General features: G+C 45.7%; 1 protein-coding gene across 1 annotated transcript in view; it reads left to right on the top strand.

The window, feature by feature from the left end:
- The window catches only part of DOCK8 (dedicator of cytokinesis 8), a 231266-nt gene that overhangs the window by 118327 nt on the left and 90294 nt on the right, over window positions 1-22645 (top strand). The window contains 1 exon segment of the mRNA XM_030292591.1: window positions 22151-22268. Within this exon segment, the coding sequence (XP_030148451.1) occupies window positions 22151-22268 (118 nt within the window).

Raw genomic sequence — 22645 nt, 5'->3', positions numbered from 1 at the left:
TCACACCTGTGCTTCCTTTTGGCCCTGGCCACTTTTTTTTTTTAATTTTTTTTTAACGTTTATTTATTTTTGAGACAGGGAGAGACAGAGCATGAACGAGGGAGGGTCAGAGAGAGAGAGGGAGACACAGAATCGGAAACAGGCTCCAGGCTCTGAGCCGTCAGCACAGAGCCTAACGTGGGGCTCGAACTCACAGACCGTGAGATCATGACCCGAGCCGAAGTCGGACGCTTAACCGACTGAGCCACCTAGGCACCCCTGGCCACTTTCTTCTTGAGGGTGACATGGGTGGTGTTTTTTCTCTCATCAGGGTCCCAAGACCAGCGCAACAGCCTTTATGAGATCCCTTCTTGGGTCCAAAGACAGGAAGCAGACCAGTTTCTTCATCCTGTGGCTAGATTTACGTCACTGCCATGTCGGGCTGCCAGTTCACACCCCCTAGGGACACACACACACACGCACACACACTCTATACTCCATTTCACCTTTGAGAAAATTGAGAAAGAGACAAACCCAGAAACCTTGGCTCCTCCCACGCTCGGAGTTCTGTTCTCTCTTGTCCTCATGCATCACCAGCCTTTACATATCCCGGTTGCAAAACTTTTTACTTCACCATCGTTGAGCCGCATGCTGCCAAAGGACACATCACCCAGGACACTTGGGTGCTGCTGTAATTCTCCCGTAACATCAGTGAGATGTTCCTAGTGAGGAGAGGAAGAGGGAAGGGAGGTGATCCGTTCTCCTGGGATGGACTTTCTCCCTCTGTCCTCACCAGCCAACCCACGCGTGGCGGAGTGGACTGACTGATGGCTGTTTTTGCTTTTGTAAGGAACAAACATCAAATTAGTGGTCTGTCCTGGCTTTGTGAAAAAGCAAACCGAGAACACTTAGGCTCCCCAGGCCCCCTTCCAGCCAGTATTTTGACACCGGTAAAACTTCGTTGAGACCAAACCTGAGGAGCAACTTTAATGGGGACAAGTGGGAGGAAGTGTCTTTACCAAACAGGACCATTTAGCCTGGAGGGAGGCTTCTGTGGTGCCAAGGAAAAGTACCCATGATCACAGTCAAGAGACTCTCCGTTTCCTCATCTGTGAAATGGGATACCTCTGGGATACTTGGGGAGATGAATAGAGACTTTGCGCATGAACGTGCTTTGTGAAATGTAAACCGCCCTACAATACGCCTCTTAATTGTTTTACTTGTGTTAAGTGTTTGCGTTTAACCTGATTGTAAACTCCTTGAGGGTAGTACGTTGCTCCCTGATTCAGGACCTAACGCTGTTTATGCAAGTGGTGGAACCCGCTTGCTCCCTAAATGCTCTTGGTACTGGCATGTGGGAGGGGTAGAGGCAGATTGGTTTTTAGCTGATTCGCCGGTATTTTGCTCTGGTTGGTGGCATCTGGGAGCCAGCTGCGTCCCTCATGTCTCTAGCGCCCCGATTATCTCCTCTGCAAGGCACTGGTACAGCCAGGGTGACTTCCCCAGCTTGCCTTGTGTGGTCTGTCTCTGAGATTCAACTCCAAGCAGGTGCCTGGGGAAGGCATGACTCTCATGGGAAGGTGTTTTGATGTGATCTCGTCATTGGGGTTTGGATTGGACCTACCACTTGGATTGGAAGACATCAGTCTTCCCATAGTCTTGTTTCAGAAGGTTAGCCCTGGTCTTGTGAAGGTCAGGAGAGGAGACAGTTGATGACTAACTTTGATACTATTACGGCTGGAAAAGAGGCCCTATTTCTCTCGTGCCCCTGGAGGGGCTCCTTTCTCACCAATCATCGAAAATGGAAGATCGTCTGCAGTTCTTTTAAATGCCGCGAAGCTGGCATTGAAACCGCCCATTGGTAACTCACGTAAAATTTTTTGGTATTCCCATTGTTTTCTTCACGGTTTTTCTTCCCTGGTCCTGGAATTCAGGCCAGGCCGTATTTGACAAGTTAGAGTCTGTGTGGATGACGTAGCAGACTCTGAGTTTTTAGGATTTACTCAGCAGGCAGAGCCACGTTCAGCGAATGGCATTGACAGAGTGGAATAGAGGGGGGGCTTGTGAAGGGTGGAAAGTTTCCCTCGTGATGTCCAAGGTCTGTTGACGCATCAGGACAGGATGGTGGGCACGCTGTCTGGTAAAGATATTCCAACCAAAGTTCCTGGCCAGCTCGCTAGCGGTAGTGAGTGTCAGGCGAACCCTTTCTTTTTGCACGGTACCCATGTAGAGCTTTCCCTGTGAGGATCAGGAACTTGCCAGAAATTTAGCATTTACCTAATACGTGATTCTGTAGACATGTTAGCACCTCCCAGCATTTTCCCTGCTTGATTCGCGGATATTGGGTGTGTGTGTGGCCATTTGTAGAAGGTCGTGGAGGAAGACACCTGCAGCGGGAGTGATGTTTGATGTTGCTAAGTGTGAACCCCAAGGCGGGTCCGGGGCAGAGGTGGGTGGGGGAGGCCAGACGCACAGCTCTGGAGGTGGTGCCTCCAAAGTCGTTGAGACCCCTACGTGTCCCTCCGAGGTTGCTGATTTTTCCAGGGACTGCGGTAGCTGGTGTTGTCACAGAATCACTGTAGTACTGAGCACAACGCCACCACGACAGATAAACGGGAGCGGGCCACCTGCTGATTTTATGAGGTCTCGAGTGTCTTCTCCCAGAGTCACGTTGAAAGGAACCCAAACTCTGGCCTGAGAATCCGTGTCTCTGGCCAGCAGCCAACGTGCTGACTCTGTGTGTCTCCAGGGCAAGGAGAGGTGCAGCCCATGACAATGACAGTTGCTCCAGCCCTCCTAGTGGTCTGGGGATGGGCACAGACCATCACACTGGTGATGAGCCTGGGGATTGAGAACTCCTCCCTACCCTCCCTCCTCACCCCTGCCTCGGAGCACCATACCTGTCCTTTGAAAAACTTGCACACCTAGCGGAACTGGTCTCCTTTGAATGATGTTGACACGTTCACCTGGCCACTATGCTGGGGCCACCTGCCACATGCCAGGCACCGTGCTTGGTGCTGAAAGAGACCAGGAGTGACGCCTCTCTTTGGAGGCATAGCCCAGGTCTCCTAAGAGACACCCGAACCACTTACAAAAATGCCAACCCGCTGACAGCCATGCATGCAACTTTGTCCTACAGCCACCTTGAGATATTTGCAAGTTCCCCCACCTCCAAAACCCAGACAAGCCTCCTCTCTCCCAAGCACCCAAAGCAGGCTTGTGTTTATAGAGGGAGCTGGGGGGGGGGGCATCGGGACGATTTATGTCTTCATAGACCCCCAACTGCATTACTTTCTTCCCCCACCCAAACCAAGGGATCTGACAATATTACAACCCATCAGAGGGTGCCTGGGTGGCTCAGTCCATTGGGTGTCCGACTTCAACTCAGGTCATGATCTCACGGTCCGTGAGTTTGAGCCCCGCATTGGGCTCTGTGCTGACAGCTCAGAGCCTGGAGCCTGCTTCAGATTCTCCCTTGCTCTCTGTCCCTCCCCCACGCAAGCTCTCTCTCTCTCTGTGTCTCAAAAATAAATAAACATTAGAAAAAAAAACACGTCAGGAACGATGCAGCAAGTGTTTTAATGAATAGTATTGACTTACTCACTGGCTGGGATTTTTTGTTTTCTTTTTGAAGGGGTGGGGGACTAAATAAAGTCTCTGCCCCAAACCAAAGGAAAAAATAAAAAAGTCAGTTGTAGCCACAGCAGAGATTGGAAATTTTCTGGTATGTGTATGTATTTTTGTCAGCTGGGCAGATTTGTTCTAGGAAAGTATGTGCAAAGCCTGGAAAAAATGTGCTCCTTCTGTGCTTTAAAAGAACATACAAGTTGATTCATGTTCATCAGCCATGTGACAGTCCTGTCTGGTGGTCTCCTAAAAAATGCAGCCCGGTCCAGATTTTGCCTCAAAACAGTCTTTAAAACCTGAATGTTAAGGCTTTTACAAAGCCAAAGATTATTGAAATGTTTGTTCTGTTTTTAGCTGGGGAAGCTTTCATTAAAAATTTGCTGTGTTAGGGAAGAAGGAAGGATGTTTGTGGTCAGTACTTCTGGGCATTCTTCTTACCTTTTACCCGACCTGTCACAGCCTGCTGAAGAGACATTAATTAGTTCAGGTAACGGAATCAGAAGTAGACCCAAACAAAAACTACTGATATGTTTATTTATTTTTAATTTTTTTAAAATATTTATTTATTTTTGAGAGAGAGACAGAGACAGAGAGCATGAGTTGGGGAGGGGCAGAGAGAGAGGGAGACACAGAATGTGAAGCAGACTCCAGGCTCCGAGCTGTCAGCACAGAGCCCGACACGGGGCTCAAACCCATGAACCGTGAGATCATGACCTGAGCCGAAATCAGACGCTCAACCAACTGGGCCACCCAGGCATCCCTGATTTATGATGTTAGTAATTCTCTAATTTTTATCCTTAGTTGGAGATTAGATTGATGCCAAAAAGGCTCTTTCAATATTAAGAACCTTATCTGATAGGTCGTCATTATGTTATATTCTTTAGGCCAGGAGGATAACTCTGAGATCCAGTCAAGAGGCAGAAATTTTATTTTATTTTATTTTTTTTATTTTTTTTATATATATGAAATTTATTGACAAATTGGTTTCCATACGACACCCAGTGCTCATCCCAAAAGGTGCCCTCCTCAATACCCATCACCCACCCTCCCCTCCCTCCCACCCCCCATCAACCCTCAGTTTGTTCTCAGTTTTTAACAGTCTCTTATGCTTTGGCTCTCTCCCACTCTAACCTCTTTTTTTTTTTTTTCCTTCCCCTCCCCCATGGGTTCCTGTTAAGTTTCTCAGGATCCACATAAGAGTGAAACCATATGGTATCTGTCTTTCTCTGTATGGCTTATTTCACTTAGCATCACACTCTCCAGTTCCATCCACGTTGCTACAAAAGGCCGTATTTCATTTTTTCTCATTGCCACGTAGTATCCCATTGTGTATATAAACCACAATTTCTTTATCCATTCATCAGTTGATGGACATTTAGGCTCTTTCCATAATTTGGCTATTGTTGAGAGTGCTGCTATGAACATTGGGGTACAAGTGCCCCTATGCATCAGTACTCCTGTATCCCTTGGATAAATTCCTAGCAGTGCTATTGCTGGGTCATAGGGTAGGTCTATTTTTAATTTTCTGAGGAACCTCCACACTGCTTCCCAGAGTGGCTGCACCAATTTGCATTCCCACCAACAGTGCAAGAGGGTTCCCGTTTCTCCACATCCTCTCCAGCATCTATAGTCTCCTGATTTGTTCATTTTGGCCACTCTGACTGGCGTGAGGTGATACCTGAGTGTGGTTTTGATTTGTATTTCCCTGATAAGGAGCGACGCTGAACATCTTTTCATGTGCCTGTTGGCCATCTGGATGTCTTCTTTAGAGAAGTGTCTATTCATGTTTTCTGAAGAGGCAGAAATTTTATAAGGTGTAAAGCAATATTTAAAGGAATCACATGTTTGGGGCGCCTGGGTGGCTCAGTCGGTTGAGCGTCTGACTTTGGCTCGGGTCATGATCTCACAGCTCGTGGGTTCTAGCCCCGCGTCGGGCTCTGTGCTGACAGCTCAGAGCCTGGAGCCTGCTTTGGATTCTGTCTCTCTCTCTCTCTCTCTCTCTCTGTCCCTAACCCACTCGCATTCTGTCTCTGTCTCTCTCAAAAATAAATAAACATTAAGAAAAAATTAAAAAAATAAATAAAGGAATCACGTGTTTAAATGTCAGCAAATACCTGACCTATGCTTTTTAAAACCATGTTGTCTATTGCTGCAGCTTTGCAGCATGAATCAACAAACAGGGGCTCATGGGTGGCTCAGTGGGTTAAGCGTATGACTCCTGATTTCAGCTCAGGTCATGTCTCACGGTTTGTGAGATCGAGCCCCACTTCGGGCTCTGCATTGACAGTGAGGAGCCTGCTTGGGATTCTCTTTCTCCCTCTCGATGCCTCTGCATCCCCCCCCCCACCTCTCCCTCTCAAAATAAATAAAAAAACATTTTTTTTAAAAATCAACAGGCACTCATGATCTCACAGTCCATGTGGTTTGTCCAGGTGCGGCTTAGCTGGGTGCCACTGACCCTGGGCTCTCAAAGGCCACAGTCAAGATGGCAGCTAAGGCTGCGGTCGCTCCATGAGTCAACTAGGGAAAGATTCGCTTCCACGCTCACTCGTGTGGTTGTTGACAGGATTCAGTTCCTCTTGGATTGTAAAGGCTTTAGTTCCTCGCTAGCTCTTGGCAAGAGGCCTCCTTGAATATTTTACTGTGTTGGTCTTTCCATGGGGCAGCTTAACAACATGGCAATTGGCTTCCTCAGAATAAGCAGGAGAGAGGCTCTGTGTGTAAGCAAGACAGAAGCCAGAGTCTTTATGTAAAACTGACCTCCAAAGTGACATCCTGTGACTTCTGCTGTGTTCTCTTGGTTAGAAACAAGTCACCGGGTCCAGCCCACACTCAAGGGGAGGGTATTACGCAGGGCAAGAATACCAGGAGGCAGGGGTTCCTGGGAGCCATCTTGGAAGCTACTACCCCAGTTTGGAGCAAACTACAAAAGCTGGGGTGCTCCAGTTGTGTGAATTTGAAGGAGTCTAAAGAGGTAGAAAGAGGAGTGACAGAGGGCGGAGTACCCCTGTGGATGCTGAGGACACCACTTGCCGTGGAGAATCTTCCGGTCAGCCTGGTATGTTTCCAGGACATCTGCAATACATCGCTCCCTAGTGGAAAAACAACCACTTCTTGACAGATCCTCAAAGGTGAGAAGAGTCTCCATGCCTGCCCCTCAGTAACCCACACTCCAAAAAACAAGTCCGCAATATACGAAGAAAAAAAAATTTTTTTCTTATGGGGTTTAAAACCAATAATCCCAAGTTTTCTTAGAATCGGTAGTGAGGAATAACCTGAAGCTATACATATGAGGGAGCGTGTTCACTTTTCTGCTTGCCCGGTATGCCAGCACCTCACCCCCACCCTCCCTCACACCCCACCATGCTCTCACCTCCCAAGCATCTGTGAATCTGTGTACTTCTAAAATCTATATCAAGTCCTCTGGGTGAAGTGGTAAATGTAGCTGTGGAAGGGTGAGCTGTGCAGGATGTCTGAAATGTATACTGCCAAAGTAGTTCTGTTCCAATCCCGCCCGTGTAGATAACATACATTCTCATTAAACATTTTCTAGTCATCCAAAAAAAAAAAAGAAGAAGAGGGGCGCCTGGGTGGCGCAGTCGGTTAAGCGTCAGACTTCAGCCAGGTCACGATCTCACGGTCCGGGAGTTCGAGCCCCGCGTCGGGCTCTGGGCTGATGGCTCGGAGCCTGGAGCCTGTTTCCGATTCTGTGTCTCCCTCTCTCTCTGCCCCTCCCCCGTTCATGCTCTGCCTCTCTCTGTCCCAAAAATAAATAAACGTTGAAAAAAAAATTTTTTTTTAAATAAAAAAAAAAAAAAAAGAAGAAAAGAAATCATTGAAAATAGGGGTCTAATAAACCAACTGGGGGCTTGATCTATTCAACACATTTCTGAGCCACCCCCCCACGGGGGAGTCACAATGAATATCCAAACAACAGACCTGAAAACCACATCATGGGTCCCGTGGGGGTAGCTGGGAGTTGGGAGAGATGCGGTTATCCAGTGAATGTTTTGACTGTTTTGTCAGGGTCAAGTTAAGAAGGTTTTAGGATTAAAAAAAATACGTGGAATAAAAAAATGTGGATTTGGGACCTTTCTGTGTTTTGTCACTCCTTGTCATGTGAAGGACCCAGATCCGGGTCCAGCTTCATGATTAATAATGACCCCCTGTTCCTTTCCATCCCCTTTCTCCACTCACACCGACAGTCCATAAATCCAGCCTCTTTGTAAGGAGGAAAGGAATCAAGAAAACGAATTCATACAAAGGTGGGAGTGGATGATGTTTAAACCTCTTAATATTTGAAATCTAAGCAGTGTTTCAAAAAAAAAAAATTTGGTAACATGGATATCTTAATTGGTAAAATTTCATTTAGCTCAACAAAGTATGGCTTAAAAAAAATATTTCAAGCAAGCTTGGAGAGAGATTTACTTTTTTCCTAAAGCAGTCAGTTTTCCCAAGCAGGTTTCAAATTTTTATGTGTATTTATGATTCTTTTCAAAGGGAATCTGGTCCAGATAAGACTTGAGATTGTAAATGTCCCAACTTTCCCTTGGGTCTTGTACTGTTGAAAACTAGTTGACTTTTTTTTTAAGTTTATTTCTTTTGAGAGAGAGAGAGAGAGGGAGAGAGAGACTCCCAAGCAGGCCCCATGCTGTCAGTGCACAGCCTGGCATGGGTCTCGAACCTACAAATGGTGAGAACGTGACCTGAGCCGGAATCAAGAGTCAGATGCTCAACTGACTGAGCCACCCGGGTGCCCCAAAAATCTAATTGACTTTTTTTTTTTTAAGTGTTTATTTTTGAGAGAGAGAGAGCACGAGCAGGGGAGGGGCAGAGAAAGAGACACACACAGAATCTGAAGCAGGCTCCAGGCTCCAAGCTGTCAGCACAGAGCCCAACACAGTGCCAGAACCCATCAACTGGGAGGTCATGATCTGAGCCGAAGTTGGACATTTAACTGACTGAGCCACCCAGGTGCCCCTCTAGTTGACTTTCTTTTCTTTTTTTTTTTAAGTGTGTTTATTTTTGACAGAGGGAGAGAGAGAGAGAGACAGAGCATGAGTGGGGGAGGGGCAGAGAGAGAGGGAGACGCAGAAGCAGGCTCCAGGCTCTGAGCTGTCAGCACAGAGCCCGATGCGGGGCTCAAACTCACGGACCACGAGATCATGACCTGAGCCGAAGTCGGATGCTCAACCGACTGGGCCACCCAGGCGCCCCTAGTTGACTTTTCTTAAACAAGTAACTGGGTTTTAAGAAGAGCTCACGTGCATTCACATGTGTCTAAAAGGTGGCATTCTCTTGGCCCCAGCTTGAAGTCCTGCTTTATTTATTAAGAGTGCTGGTTTTCCAAACTCTCACTTAAGAGGAACTTTATGAATCATAAAAATAAGGAATAGGATTGATGTAATAGGAAAGGTGCTCTACAAATGTCATAGGAGCTGTGTCTAGTTCATGCTCAAAGACAATGTAATAAAAGTTCTGTATAAAGACACCATATGTGGTGCTCAAACTGTAGTTCATCAGTTGAGAAAACATGGACGTTCCTTACCCCTACCCCCATCTTGAAAAGTGCTATGATGAGAGTTATTGGAGTTCACTGTTGTTTTGCTTTGCTTTTCCCTCTCGTTTTCTGTTTTTGAGCACTTTTTTTTTTTTTTTTAAAGCATAACAGGACCGTAGAGAGAGAATGCTGGGTCATTTATTGCAGTGTTTCTAAACAATTGGGTAACATTTTGTCTCTGGCCTCTTAACTGCATTTGCTTTTTGTAGGCCTGGGGGGTAGGGGTCCCCAAAGCTCAGAATGCGGTCCCAGCGCGTATACAAAACATTGCGGCCTGGCCTCCTGAGCTTGGCGGTTACTGAGGGACAAGCTTGTGATGCCATCCCCAGTGTCTCCTTCGAATCCTGTGCGGTTTCCCAGGGCAGGCGGCCTCGTGTGGGCTCTGACTGGGGCCCCAGGACAGAGCCTTTGACAGTCCCTTTCTCTCTCTCTGAATTCTGAAGCTGGAGCGTGCCCTACATCCTACACGTGAGGGTTTTCCTTTCCACCTTCCATGGATCCCTTTGTAAATTTGTGCTTCGATCTAACCTTAAGTATTAGACACAGAAACAAACGCAGGTCATGGCGTGAGACCGTAGAATGTCAAGACAGGATATGGAAAATGCCTCATTTTTATGCATTTGTTTATAAACCTCATTGTAAAAATAATTTGGGGCAGCTTAAGGGGGCTGTATAACAAGGATAAAATTTCTGAGTAGAAGGAAAATAAGGAGAGGGCGATCAATGTAAATCTGGGTAAGGTTAATACCAGGACATATCTTAATGTCTTCGGCAGTCCCTAAAAAAGCTGCACATTTGACCTCTTGCTTCCTGGCAGCCAAGCAAAAACACAACAACAACAAAGGGAAACATGATGAACTACAGGATTCATATTTCTGACAAATGAAAAACACACCAGTTCTCTTGGATCCGTGCTGCTCGAACTTGAATGTGCGTTTGAATCATCTGGGGTGTTGTTAAAATGCAGGTTCTGATTCAGCAGGTCTGTGACGTCCTAACTGGCTCCCGGGTGGTGCTGATGCGGGCACTTGGCTCCTCCCAGGACGTCCTTTGAGTCGCAGAGCCTTAGCTCCCTCATAAGCACGTATTTACAAAGCATGCCGCCGCTTAAAATGTTAGGGTTGCAGGTTTCCTAGGTAATTCTGGGCTATAGCAAATATTGAGCTCTCAGATTTCTGACTCCATTTTGCTCTTGATGTATTTCAAACATCAAAACCTCCAATAGCGAGGGACAGGACCCACCCTCCAAAGCTAACTGTATTATTTCATGCCTTAAAAAAAAAAAAACAAAACTTACCGTTTGGGCGAACATCCTTCTGCCCTTGTAAATAATAAATTAGAAGACTACGTTATAATAAAGTTCTGGTCAGTCTGTGGACCGAAGAGACATTTGCTGTTGTTCTTTTTTTTTTTTTTTTTTAATTTTTTTTTTTTCAACGTTTATTTATTTTTGGGACAGAGAGAGACAGAGCATGAACGGGGGAGGGGCAGAGAGAGAGGGAGACACAGAATCGGAAACAGGCTCCAGGCTCCGAGCCGTCAGCCCAGAGCCCGACGCGGGGCTCGAACTCCCGGACCGCGAGATCGTGACCTGGCTGAAGTCGGACGCTCAACCGACTGCGCCACCCAGGCGCCCCAATTTGCTGTTGTTCTTAGAAGTAGTGATGGTTGTGTGCACTGGGTCTGGCCTCAGGGCACCTGGATCTGAAGCCCACTGTGCCTTTTGCTAACTGTTACCTCGGGCAAATTACACATCCTCCCTGTGCCTCTGTTTTATCATCTGCTAAGTGAAGTTGGGTCAAGTACTATTAGCTGTTTTTATTATTACATTTAAGACATATTTTCCTGGCAGTGAAATGTGGATGATAAATAAAACCACAGCTGCTCATCTGGCACGACCACCTTAAAAGAATGTATCTAGATTCGCAATTTCCTTTGGAAGGTTTGAGTAAGTCGCAGACAACTTTAAGATCACCGATATTGGGGCGCCTGGGTGGCGCAGTCGGTTAAGCGTCCGACTTCAGCCAGGTCACGATCTCGCGGTCCGTGAGTTCGAGCCCCGCGTCGGGCTCTGGGCTGATGGCTCGGAGCCTGGAGCCTGTTTCCGATTCTGTGTCTCCCTCTCTCTCTGCCCCTCCCCCGTTCATGCTCTGTCTCTCGCTGTCCCAAAAATAAATAAACGTTGAAAAAAAATAAAAAAAAAAAAAAGATCACCGATATTAACAGGCGCTTGAATTTCATCCTGTTAGAATCAAAGTCAGTTGCTAACACATTACTAAAAGGAGTGAGAGCCACCAACCTTTCCCCGTAGTTTTCAAATGAGGGCATCTCGTTTATGCAGGCGGTTTTGCTGTGTTTCCACGTCAGCAAATAGTTCATCGATTCTTTGGCTCTGTCTTTGCAAAAAGGGCTAGAGTTATTTTTTAAGTTTATTTATTTATTTTTAAAGAGAGAAAGTGCACAAGTAGGGAAGGGGCAGAGAGAGAGTGAGAGAATGAGAGAGAGAGAGAGAGTGAGTCAGGCTCCCAAGCAGGCTCCATACCACCAGTGCAAAGCCCGATGCGGGAGCTCAAACTCACAAACTGTGAGATCGTGACCTGAGCTGAAGTCAGACTCTTAACCGACTGAGCCACCCAGGCGCCTCAGAAAGGAAGAGTTTTTAAACACAAGAAAAGAAAAAGAAATACTTTGAAATTACCAAAGTAGGGTGAGCATGTTTATGGAGGAAACCGGAGAGCTTTTTATGCAGTATGTTTCAGTGTGTTGTATCAGGAGAGCCGGGTACTAATTTACCACCCCATCTACTTCAGCCTGTATTGCTGGTGGTCCTCTGGGAAACCGACACATGTATCTCAAGCTTTAGGAGCACTAATAAAATAGCAAAACTGATTTTGCTGGCATTTTATTCTCCCTCTACTGCATATCTGTAGTCAAGATCCTTTTAAGGTCTCCCTAAACCTGAAGCACCTGACCATGTGTTATTTAAAACATACTGAGATCAGGGTGCCTGGGTGGCTCAGTCAGTTAAGGGTCCAGCTTTAGCTCAGGTCGTGATCTTGTGGTTCATAAGCCTGAGCCCCACATCGGGCTCTCTGCTGTCAGTGTGGAGCCTGCTTGGGATCCTCTATCTCCCTCTCTCTGCCCATCCCCCCTCTCAAAAATAAATAAACGTTAAAAAGTTAAAAAGAATATATTGAGATGCATGTACTTCCCCATTTGTTTTATATATATATATATGTGTGTGTGTGTATATATATATATGTGTATATATATATATGTGTGTGTGTACATATACATATATATATGTATATGTGTATATATATATATATACACATATATATATATACACACACACACACACACATATATATATATATATATATATATATATATATATATCTACAGTCTGCAAAGTATGGGAAAATTTTTTCACCTCTAGGTTAAACTCAGTAGAGTTGCCATTGATGAACTGACAAAATGTTATACGTAGTAAGCAGTTGATTTTATTTAACAAAGCTGATCTCACTACGATGCCTCCACTCAGCTTTTCTTTTTCTTTGCAATTTTTTTTTAATGTTTATTTATTTTTGAGAGAGGCACAGAGTGTGAGCAGGGGAGGGGCAGAGAGAGAGGGAGACACAGAATCCGGAGCAGGCTCCAGGCTCTGAGCTGTCAGCACAGAGCCCAATGCGGGACTTGAACCCACAAACCACGAGATCGTGACCTGAATTGAAGTCGCTTAAGCAACTGAGCCACCCAGGCGCCCCCAAGTAAGCATTGAGTTTTAGAGTCATGCAGCACCTGGCTGGCTTAGTCAGAAGAGTGTGCAACTCTTGATCTCTGGGTCGTGAGTTTGAGCCCCATGCTGGAGGTAGAGATTACTTAAATGCATTTAAAAAATAGTAAAATGAATAAAATCATGAATTGTGATTTTGAGATTTTACTTTTCATATTTTGGAGCTAATAATGGTGGAGGCCTCAGACATTTTCATGAAACCCTAAGATGTTCCTCAATCTTGGGCTCCCGCCTGTCATCCTGAGGGGAAAGTGGCCGTGCCCACAAGCCAGTCCCAGTCCTTGGCATGAAGTCATCATTGCTGCACATGTGGAAGGAAATAGATGCCAGTTGGAACTGGAGGAGAGCTCCCTCATAAAGAGCACTTTGTCCTTTGCTGAGGGGCTGTGAGGAGGCGGGGAGAAGGTTTATCATAGACATGGAGAAAGAGAGAAGGCAAGGGGGAGCTAAAAAAAAAAAAAAGAGGTGCACACACACAGATTGAAGATAGACAGAGACAGAGAGACGTTGAAAGATGGAGAGAGAAACCTGGAGAGATGGACCGGTTCCCTAAGTAACATATACTGAGGCCTCAGCCCTGAAGAGTGTTGGTGGTTGCCCGCTAAAGCGCACTCAGCTGATGCCATCTTGATAGGAAGACCATCTTCAGTGACATCTGCGTTTACAGCTGACAAAGCACTTCTCGGGGGTTAGTGCATTGGAGACTCATCTCCAACCTTTTTCTTACAGGTGAGGAAATAGACTTGTCCACCTTACACTGAGAGAGCATTCTCTAGTTTTTTAAAGGACATTTCCACCCTTCTCTCGTTTGGTAAGGACCACCGATCACAGGTCTCCGTCGAGGCCCATCTTCCTGGCATAAAAGCAGCTTAAATTTTGGGTATTACTGATCTTCAAAAGAAGGTGGGGACAACTCCAGTCACAAAATCAGCAATCTAAAAATTTTTCTCCTTTTTTAAAGAATTTTTTAAAATATTTATTTATTTTTAAGAGAGAGCACGAGCAGAGGAGGGGCAGAGAGAGAGGGAGACACAGAATCTGAAGCCGGCTCCAGGCTCTGAGCTGTCAGCACAGAGCCTGACACAGGGCTCAAACCCACAAAGTGTGAGATCATGACCTGAGCCAAAGTCGGACACCCAACTGACTGAGCTACCCAGGCACGCCACCCCCTCCTTTTTTTTTAAAGTATGTACTTGATATTACTACTTTGTTATAAGTTCTATTCTGAAATAACAGAAAGAAAACCAAAATGGACACCAATTCCATTTCTAAATCAAATTGCTTTTTTTACTTCCCCGTTATCATCTATTACACCTTACCCTTTGTGCCTATTCAGTTTCTGGATATTTACAGCCTTGTCCTAGGTAAAATTTTATATTCTGAATTCTCACACAACATTGTTCAAGGAGGATAAGCCAATGAACGCACTTCAGGCTCACTTTCAAAGAGACACAGGAGAAGCACCAAGGACTGTTTGACCTTGAACCTTGATCCTCTTTAGGATTTCCAAGATCCTGTAAGTAAAATATTCTCAGAGTCTAGAAGGCTAGGTTTCTGGCTTTATGACATGACCAGGTGGTCCTCCATCCATTCCTTTGGGAGGAAGTGACACATTTTTTTTATTCCAAACATAGTTTGGGTTGCCATTCTCAGCAATGGAAGATACGTAAGCAGTCGTGTCACAAAGGGTTACTCTGTACCACTGCTCTTTTTAACCAGGTTTTTTCTTTTTTTTAATGTTTTTTTTTTTTTTTTGAGAGAGCATGTGCGAGCAGGAGAGGGGTAGAGAGAGAGAGAGAAAGAGAGAGAGGGAGGGAGAGAAAGAATGCCAAGCAGGCTTCATGCTGCTAGCACAGAGCCTGACTCGGGGCTCGATCTCACCAACCGTGAGATCATGACCTGAGCTGAAACTAAGAGACGCTTAACCGACTGAGCCTCCCAGGCACCCCTTAACTAGGTGTTTTCATAGGAGGCTTAGCCCCAACTTGATGATTCATACCTCGTGGCTTATTTTCCAATCTGTCAAGATTGCAGTCAACACAGATTATCACCAAGGATCCACTCACCGCGACACCGTCCACCACTGTCGTCAGCCGAACCCCCCCTCCGAGAAAATTGCAGCCTCCTCCCTCTCCGGCTCCAGCAACTTTAGCTTCTTGTCGCCTCTCTCCGTGCCTCACACACCTGGAACCAGCCGGTGCTGGAGCTCAGCCACCAGCATGTGGACGCCTTCGTTCGTCTTGCCGAGCTGCCCGGCTCTCTTCTCCAGGCTCGGCTCTCTCTCCTGCTGGCCCTTTTGCATTAGCAGCTCCACTAGAGAGCGGTTCAAAGTGTCCAGTCGTTTCAACAAGTGCCCAATGTTCTCTTTGCTGTAGCTCACCTGCTCCTTGAGCTGCACTCCAAGCTAGAGAAACCTGTGGGAGGGAACACAGATGTCATCGTTGGAATAACAGGTTCTTCTCTTCGTTTTCTCACCCTGGAGAGAGAATATGCTAAACTGAGTAGGGTGCACACCGGTGTTCTTTGCATTATGGCTTTGCAAGATTTCTAGGTCCCCTGTGCTAAGCTGTTTTCAGGAAAGGTAATAGGAGACAGTCCCAAGGCGGTGAGGAGCAGGGAGAGTGTGGTCGCCAGTTGGATCTAAGAATGATCAAATTCTGCCAGTTTAACTTCTGACTTCCTGGAGCTGCTCAATTACAGCAGCTTAAAAATCGTTGAATCAGTGGAAAAAATTCGAAGTTTCCAAAGCAGTTTGTAATCAAAAGAAGCCATCGGATGTGGCTCTGGGAAGAAGGCTGTTGATGGATACTGGGTGTTCAGTTAAATGTCGTGACGTATAGAACCAAAGAAAACCGTTTTTGTCTGCGCTGAGGAAGATTGGATTGTACTAAATGCACATACGCTGGACCCACACTTACTAAAGCAGCTTTCACAATCGCTCGGCCATAACCAGTGATGCCTATTTTGGTTATAGGCTACCTTCTCAAGAATCATGAGATAACATAACTCTTAGGGTTTTTCTCCAGCTGATATGAGGCATATAACTTATCACTTGTAAAAATACAAGCTCATTTGTCAGTTTCTTGATAATCACCCTTACCTGGTTTAGACTCAGTGAATCACCCACCCTGCAGATAGATCTTCCCTCCCAAGAGATAACATTATTGCTTTTCATATATTCATTTCTTTAAAAGCATGCATATTTAACAAAACACATTACTTAGCATTGTGGAGGTAAGAAATAAAACGATCCTTGGGAGACACATCTTCCTTAAAAAAAAAAATGTTTAGGCAAAACCATTTAACCTCCCTGGAATCAGGTTCCAGCTTGCAAAAAGGGATGTTGAACTAAATTCTCTTGAAGTTTCCCTCCACCTGTGTGTCCTGTGGAAAGCGCATTCAGTATGGAGCAGGGCCCTGAGCACCCATAGTGATGATGTTTGAGAACAAGGGTCCAGCACCCCTGTGGAAGCAATGTGCAAAATTGAAGGACAAGTGGGTCAGGTAGGCAGTGCCCCTGTACTGGGACGCGGGAGAAGAGTGTGAGGACAGCTCACCTGCTTATCCAGTCTGAGTGACGACGGTCGTGATTTACACAGACCCTTTGACCCACCTACTTCAAAGCATTTTTACAAACTTTCGCTCATTATTTCTTCAACCACAGCATAAATAAAGGTAGATTGGTGGGGTTTTTTTTATCCAATTAATTCAACAATGAAGAAACTGAACTTTATAGAACCTAAAGAGATTTTTCCAAAAGGACACTACATTGCAAAGGGGCAAGATTCGTCAGAGCCTAATAGTTGAGACAAAGGAAATAGCCTAAATGTTTATTTTTGGAGACTGGTGCAAATTATGGCACATTCATAACATGAAAAATCATGTAGCCAACAAAGCCATGTGTATTGGGAAAATGGTCATAACTGAACATTCAGTGATACAAAAACAAAAAGCTTTGTCTATACAGTATGATAAAAATGTTGACCGTACAGAGGAAATAAAGGCAGGAGGAAATATGCTACTCTGAACAGCGATTTTCCTCAAGGCAGTGGGATATTGGGTAGTTGATATTTTATTCTCTATACTTTTCATTACTTTTCAACTCTCCAAGATTGAAAAAATGGATACATATTGTCATAACCATATAACTTTCATAATCGTGATTATGAAAGAGAGAGAGTTGGCGTGAGAGAGGGAGTGGAGTGGGCCAACTCCAAAGGATGATAGGAAAGATCTCTTGGATGATGTGACATGTGAGCCGAAACCCTGGAGATGAGAAGGGACTGGTCATGTGGAGAACTGGAAGAAGCTCTTCTCGGCAAGGGGAAGAGCAGGTGCGAAAGCCCTGACATAAGAATCAGTTTAGAATGTTCTAGGCCCTCGAGAAAAAGGCCAGTGTGGGAAAGTAATGAGCAGTAAGGTCAGAGAGATTGCCAAGGGCCGATCACCTAGGGATCATGATGCGAAGCTTGGGAAACCCTCGCAGGAGCCTGCCGTAATCTAGTTTACATTTGGAAAGGTCCTCCTGACCGATATACAGGGAGTAGATGATAAGGGACAAGCGTAGACGCCAAGAGATGAGTTGGAAGCATCACAGTGGTCCAGCCGAGACATGAGAGTGGTTTGCAGCGGAGAGTGTAGGTTGTGGCGTGCGTCAGACTTAGTAGCTGTGTGCAGGAAAGCCTCGTCATCGTCACAGCTGTCCTTAGTGCATTCTTACTCGTGAGTGCCCACCGCAGCCCTGCGAGGGAGGTGTGATTATTAGCCTCCCTTTGGAAAGCCTACGTAACTTGCCCAAGGCCAGCTCTCTGGCTCCAGAGCCAATGCCATTAACCACTCTTGAGGCTACCGCTCAGGCAACATTCGCTGTGCAGATGGAGCGGTGGTAGCAAAGAGGAGCAAGAGTGAGCAGAGGGGGGTCTGCACCCCTACCCATGTGCCCACACCCAACTTTGAACGGCATCCCATCCTCAGTATGACATCCGTGTCCATTCCTAACAGCCTCGCGGTTGGGCTCCCTCCGTTCGACAGGGAAAGGTTTGGGAGGTGCCACTGAGACAGGCACGGGCTATGTTCAGAACAGCACTGAACTTGATCTCGGATCTGCTCTGTGGCTAACTCAGAGGGTGAACTCTTCCTCGACCCCCCCCCCCCGCCAGGGCCTCTGTTTTCTCATGTTCAAAAGTTGGGGCTTGGACTGGGTGGCTCCCAGCTCTCACCCCCCAAATTCTACATCCATCCCTTCACTGTATCATAGCCTGACACCTACGTTTCAGAGGAAGGCATCGACGCTTTCCTGGCTTTTGAAGCTAGTTGAATATTGTGCCCGTTTGCTAAATTTAATCAATTTCCTTGTGATGACATTCTTGCCTTGCAATTATATTGTTTTTCACTGAAGGGTAGGAAGCGGTCACTGCAGTGAGCCGTTTACAGCCAGTTGTGATCCTGAGATCACAAGAGATCAACAAGAGGACAGGACGGCAGCTAGAAAGAGCTGGAAACAAAGGCCAGCAGGCAGGGGGAAGTGTGTGCACCAGCCGCTGCCATGCCAGGGCATCAGAAGTACAGTGCAAGACACAGAGTGCCCTAGAGAGGTCACGAGACACAGCAGTTAAGATCTGTCACCAGCACCGTGTCACCCCCGTTGTGCTTCCAGAAAATTGCCCACTACAGAGAGTCGAGGGTAAAGTAAGACCTCCCTGACCTTTGCACTTGCCGAAGAAAAGAGCGCCTGTGTGTTCTTGATAGCTCCAAGTAGCATCTTCTTCCCTGAGCACCTGAGAGTTGTCCCTCATCACCTTGCAACCTCTTTGAGCAGAGAATCGTGATGCGTTTTTCCTCCCTCGATGTGGGATGCTCCTCTGTCCCCAGATAAGTTCATTTCAGTGTTTTCCCAGGTGATTTCTCAGAACATTACGCATGTGAAACATACCATGAAAGAACAGATCAATGAAATGAGTTCTGAGGTCAAAACATTGAGGGAGAGGAGCGGCCTCTTTTCCCCTGACAGCAAATTCACGGTGCACATTAACCTGTGTATCTTGGTCTCTCCCAGTCTTTCCCAGCAGCATCTGGTCACCCAGCTCCTCCACTTCCCCACGTACTTGTTAACGTTTTGCAAAGCGCTAGGGTTCTGTGGAACAGGTGGGGCACTGCTGTGTTGTGTTCAGCCTTCAGCGACCAGCAGGCTAACGGAATTAACCTTGCTTGATAGCTGGTGTAAGACTGAAGGTTTTACGACACTCAGTGAAATAAAGCATCGTGGCTTTCAACAGTGATAAGTTGCGTGAAACATATGACGGAACAGAAATGTCAAACCCCGAAATTTCGTTACGAAAGCGAAGCTGGGTTGAGAATATGATTTTTTATAAAAGGCCCAGCTCTAGCCCCTGCATTCTCGTATTTTCTCAGCTCTGAGGGCTACCCCCATCACAAAACATTCAGAAAGCTTTTCACTTCCTCTTGCCCGACCAGACCAGGGATTCTGAGGATCACTGCGTCCATTCCTGATAGTTCAGGGGGCTCTCCCTGGAGCATTAACTTTGTCACATGGCTCGCTTTTTATTTACACGTCTGGTACCAAATCACTGAGGTGGGGCTGTCAGCCAGGTCCTTCAGGAGCGGGTTCACTCAGCCCATCCATTTGGTCTTGTCCAGGGCTGTGGCTATTAGTGCTGTCCCCTGCTGACAGTGTCGTAGCAAGGAAGAGCCATGGGGTAAATCTGGGCATTTATGCAGACCTGGTCCAAAATGACCACTCTCACACACACGTGACTGCAGGATAAATCTGGTTATTACAATGAAGGGGTTATGGATGCAAGACGAGAGTCAATGCCAGCTTAGTCCTTCCCTTTTGATTTTCCAGTCCCTCACTACCGCAGACTTCATAAATTAAACAGATTTAAAATTTTCATCTTCTGCCTTGTACTTGAGTATTGACTTTTCCCTTTTCCAGTAGAGCATACTTTACATTTGAACATGGACCCAGTGAACGGCATTGACTATATCTATCAAAGGTGGGAAATCTGGGGCACCTGGGTGGCTCAGTTGGTTGAGCATCTGACTTTAGCTCAGGTCATGATCTTGCGGCTCGTGGGTTCAAGCCCTGCGTCACGCTCTGTTCGGTCAGTGCAGAGCCCGCTTCGGATCATCTGTCCCTGTCTCTCACTGCCCCGCTCCGCTCATGTGTGCCCTCTCTTTCTCAAAATAAATAAATGATCATTAAAAAAAAAAAGATGGGAAATCTTCTGGGTATAGTTGAACAGATCTTTACCACACAAAATCACATGTGTAGATAAGTAGTTCTCAAATGGGGGTGATTTGGACCCCTCGGGTGAACATTTAGCAATTTCCAGAGACATTTTTGATTGTCGCAACTGAGTAGGGGGGAGACACTCCTAATATCTAATGGGTAGAAGCCAGGGATTGTGCTGAATGTCCTACATTGCACAGGACCATCCCACAACAAGAAGTTTTCAGTCCCAAATGTCAGTAACGGTGAAGTTAAGAAACTCTTATATCAATTAACAGGCAAATCTTTATAAAGTATTATAAGAACCTACTATTCACAAAGGAAAAATCTGGTCACCTGGTCCTCTCTCTCTTGGTCACTCCTCTCCTGTGTCTGGTTCACACAAAGGTAGTTTTGTCCTCTTGAAAGCCTTTGGGACAAGCATGTATCTGTCTGAGGAGACTGTGTTACCTAGGAGTTAGAACAGTGGACCAAGTGTGAGAAGGACAAGACGTTTGCCCAAAGAAGGTGACACTAATTGAATCAGCCCTGTGTACTGTTGACACTCATCTGTTAATAAGATCCAGAAAATGAGGCATGCTTGTCACCGAGAGATGTCATGAATAACACAGGATGGAAAGACCATTCTGGTCATTCCTGTGGGAGTCTTGTCAGAGGGAATACAGCTTAGTAGTTAAGGGCCCAGCTCTGGAGCCAGACTCCCTGACTTGAGTTCCCGACTGACATCTCCTACCTATATGATTTTGGGAAAACGATTTAACACCTCTGTATCTCATCTTTTCCTTATTTGTGACATGGGGATGATGCCATGACAATAGTACCTACTTAGAGGATAATTATGAGACTTGAACAGTTTAACAAACACCAAGTATTTGGAACATTGCTTGACTCAGGATAAGTGCTCTATAATCGTTAGTATCATTATTTCTTTGAGTCAAGGATAGGATTCTTCAAAAATACACACATTTGTTCCTTTATTCCACAAATATTTACATAGCACCTATATGTCCTAGGCAGTTTTATATGCTGGAGATCCATCAGTGGATAAAAACATCAGATAAAAATCTCTGCCTTCCCAGAGCTTACCTTTTAGTGGAGTATACTAGTAATAATGCAAATAGAATGAAAAAAACATACAAAATGATAATTAGCCTAGTAGCTGTCGCATAGTTGTTTGATGGATGGATATATTTCTCATGTTGTTGTTGTGTGATTGTCATATAACTTGTGGGCTGGAGGTTGAACAGGTCATCTTCGGTAGGAAAAGAGGGGTGACCAGCTCTTGGTTTCAGTGAAGGTCATGATCTCACAGTTCGTGAGTTCAAACCCCGCGTCAGGCTCCACGCTGACAGTGCGGAGCCTGCTTGGAATTTCTCTCTCTCTCTTTTTCTCTGCCCCTCCCCTTCTCTAAATAAATAAATAAATAAATAAATAAATAAATAAATAAACAAACTTAAAAATATATATATATATATATATATGAAAAGAAAGCTAAACATATCCAGAATTCAATGCCAAGAAAAAATTGAAACCACAGCATACAGATTAGAAAGGGAAAAAAAGGAAGAAAAAGAAAAGAAATGAGATGTGGTCATGAGTTTCGTTGAAGATGAGCTGAACCTTTTTTGCTTTCTTTGTATCAGACATACTCCCTCTAGGCAGATTTCCATACCCTCAGATGGTAGGACTTTCTGAGCTGCAGCAGACACATCTTTCCATGTAGCAAAGCAGAGAACAGTGCTGGTTATCATCGATGACTGCAGCTGTAGAGGAAGAATCAATAATACCTCACTCCTCCCCAAATCATTCACTTCAGAAAGGAAGAGACTCTGTCAGAATAATTACCTCATGAGCATAGGCTTTAGTATTCACTGAAGAACTTGGCAAAATCATGCTCATGACTTGATTCGCTGGTTCTTTATCTTTTCTTTTCCAGAAACCTTCTCTACGTCTACCCGCAGAGGCTGAACTTTGCTAATAAACTAGCATCTGCCCGGAACATTACAATAAAGATCCAGTTTATGTCTGGAGAGGATGCTAGCAATGCTATGCCGGTAAGAGGGACGTGTATACGTGCCTCACCCCGGGGTGTGCTGACCTTCCCACCGACAACATCCAAAGCCCAGCAGCACACAGAGTCCGTCTCTTCAGGCCAACCAACACCTCTCAGCATGCGCAAAGGCCTTTGTGGCTAGTCCGACATGGGTCCCAGTGTGCTGATGGGGAAACAGGGCCAGTCTAAATTGAAAGTCTCTTCCCTAACTTATTTCCTAGTGGTCTGTGAAATTTGGAAATGCAGATCGTTTGAGAGGACTGAAAAATATCACGAAATCTTTCCAAACCACCCCTGCTGGCATAAGAGCTGGAGAGACGGGCCCACTGCGTCAGCCATGTTTGCTCTATTTCCAGATGTGCATTGCGATACACTCTG

Source organism: Lynx canadensis, chromosome D4 (genome assembly GCF_007474595.2).
Source record: "Lynx canadensis isolate LIC74 chromosome D4, mLynCan4.pri.v2, whole genome shotgun sequence".
In the NCBI taxonomy this organism is placed as follows: Eukaryota; Metazoa; Chordata; class Mammalia; order Carnivora; family Felidae; genus Lynx; species Lynx canadensis.
The sequence above is the reverse complement of the archived record's forward strand: the minus strand, read 5'-3'. Positions and strand labels throughout refer to the sequence as shown.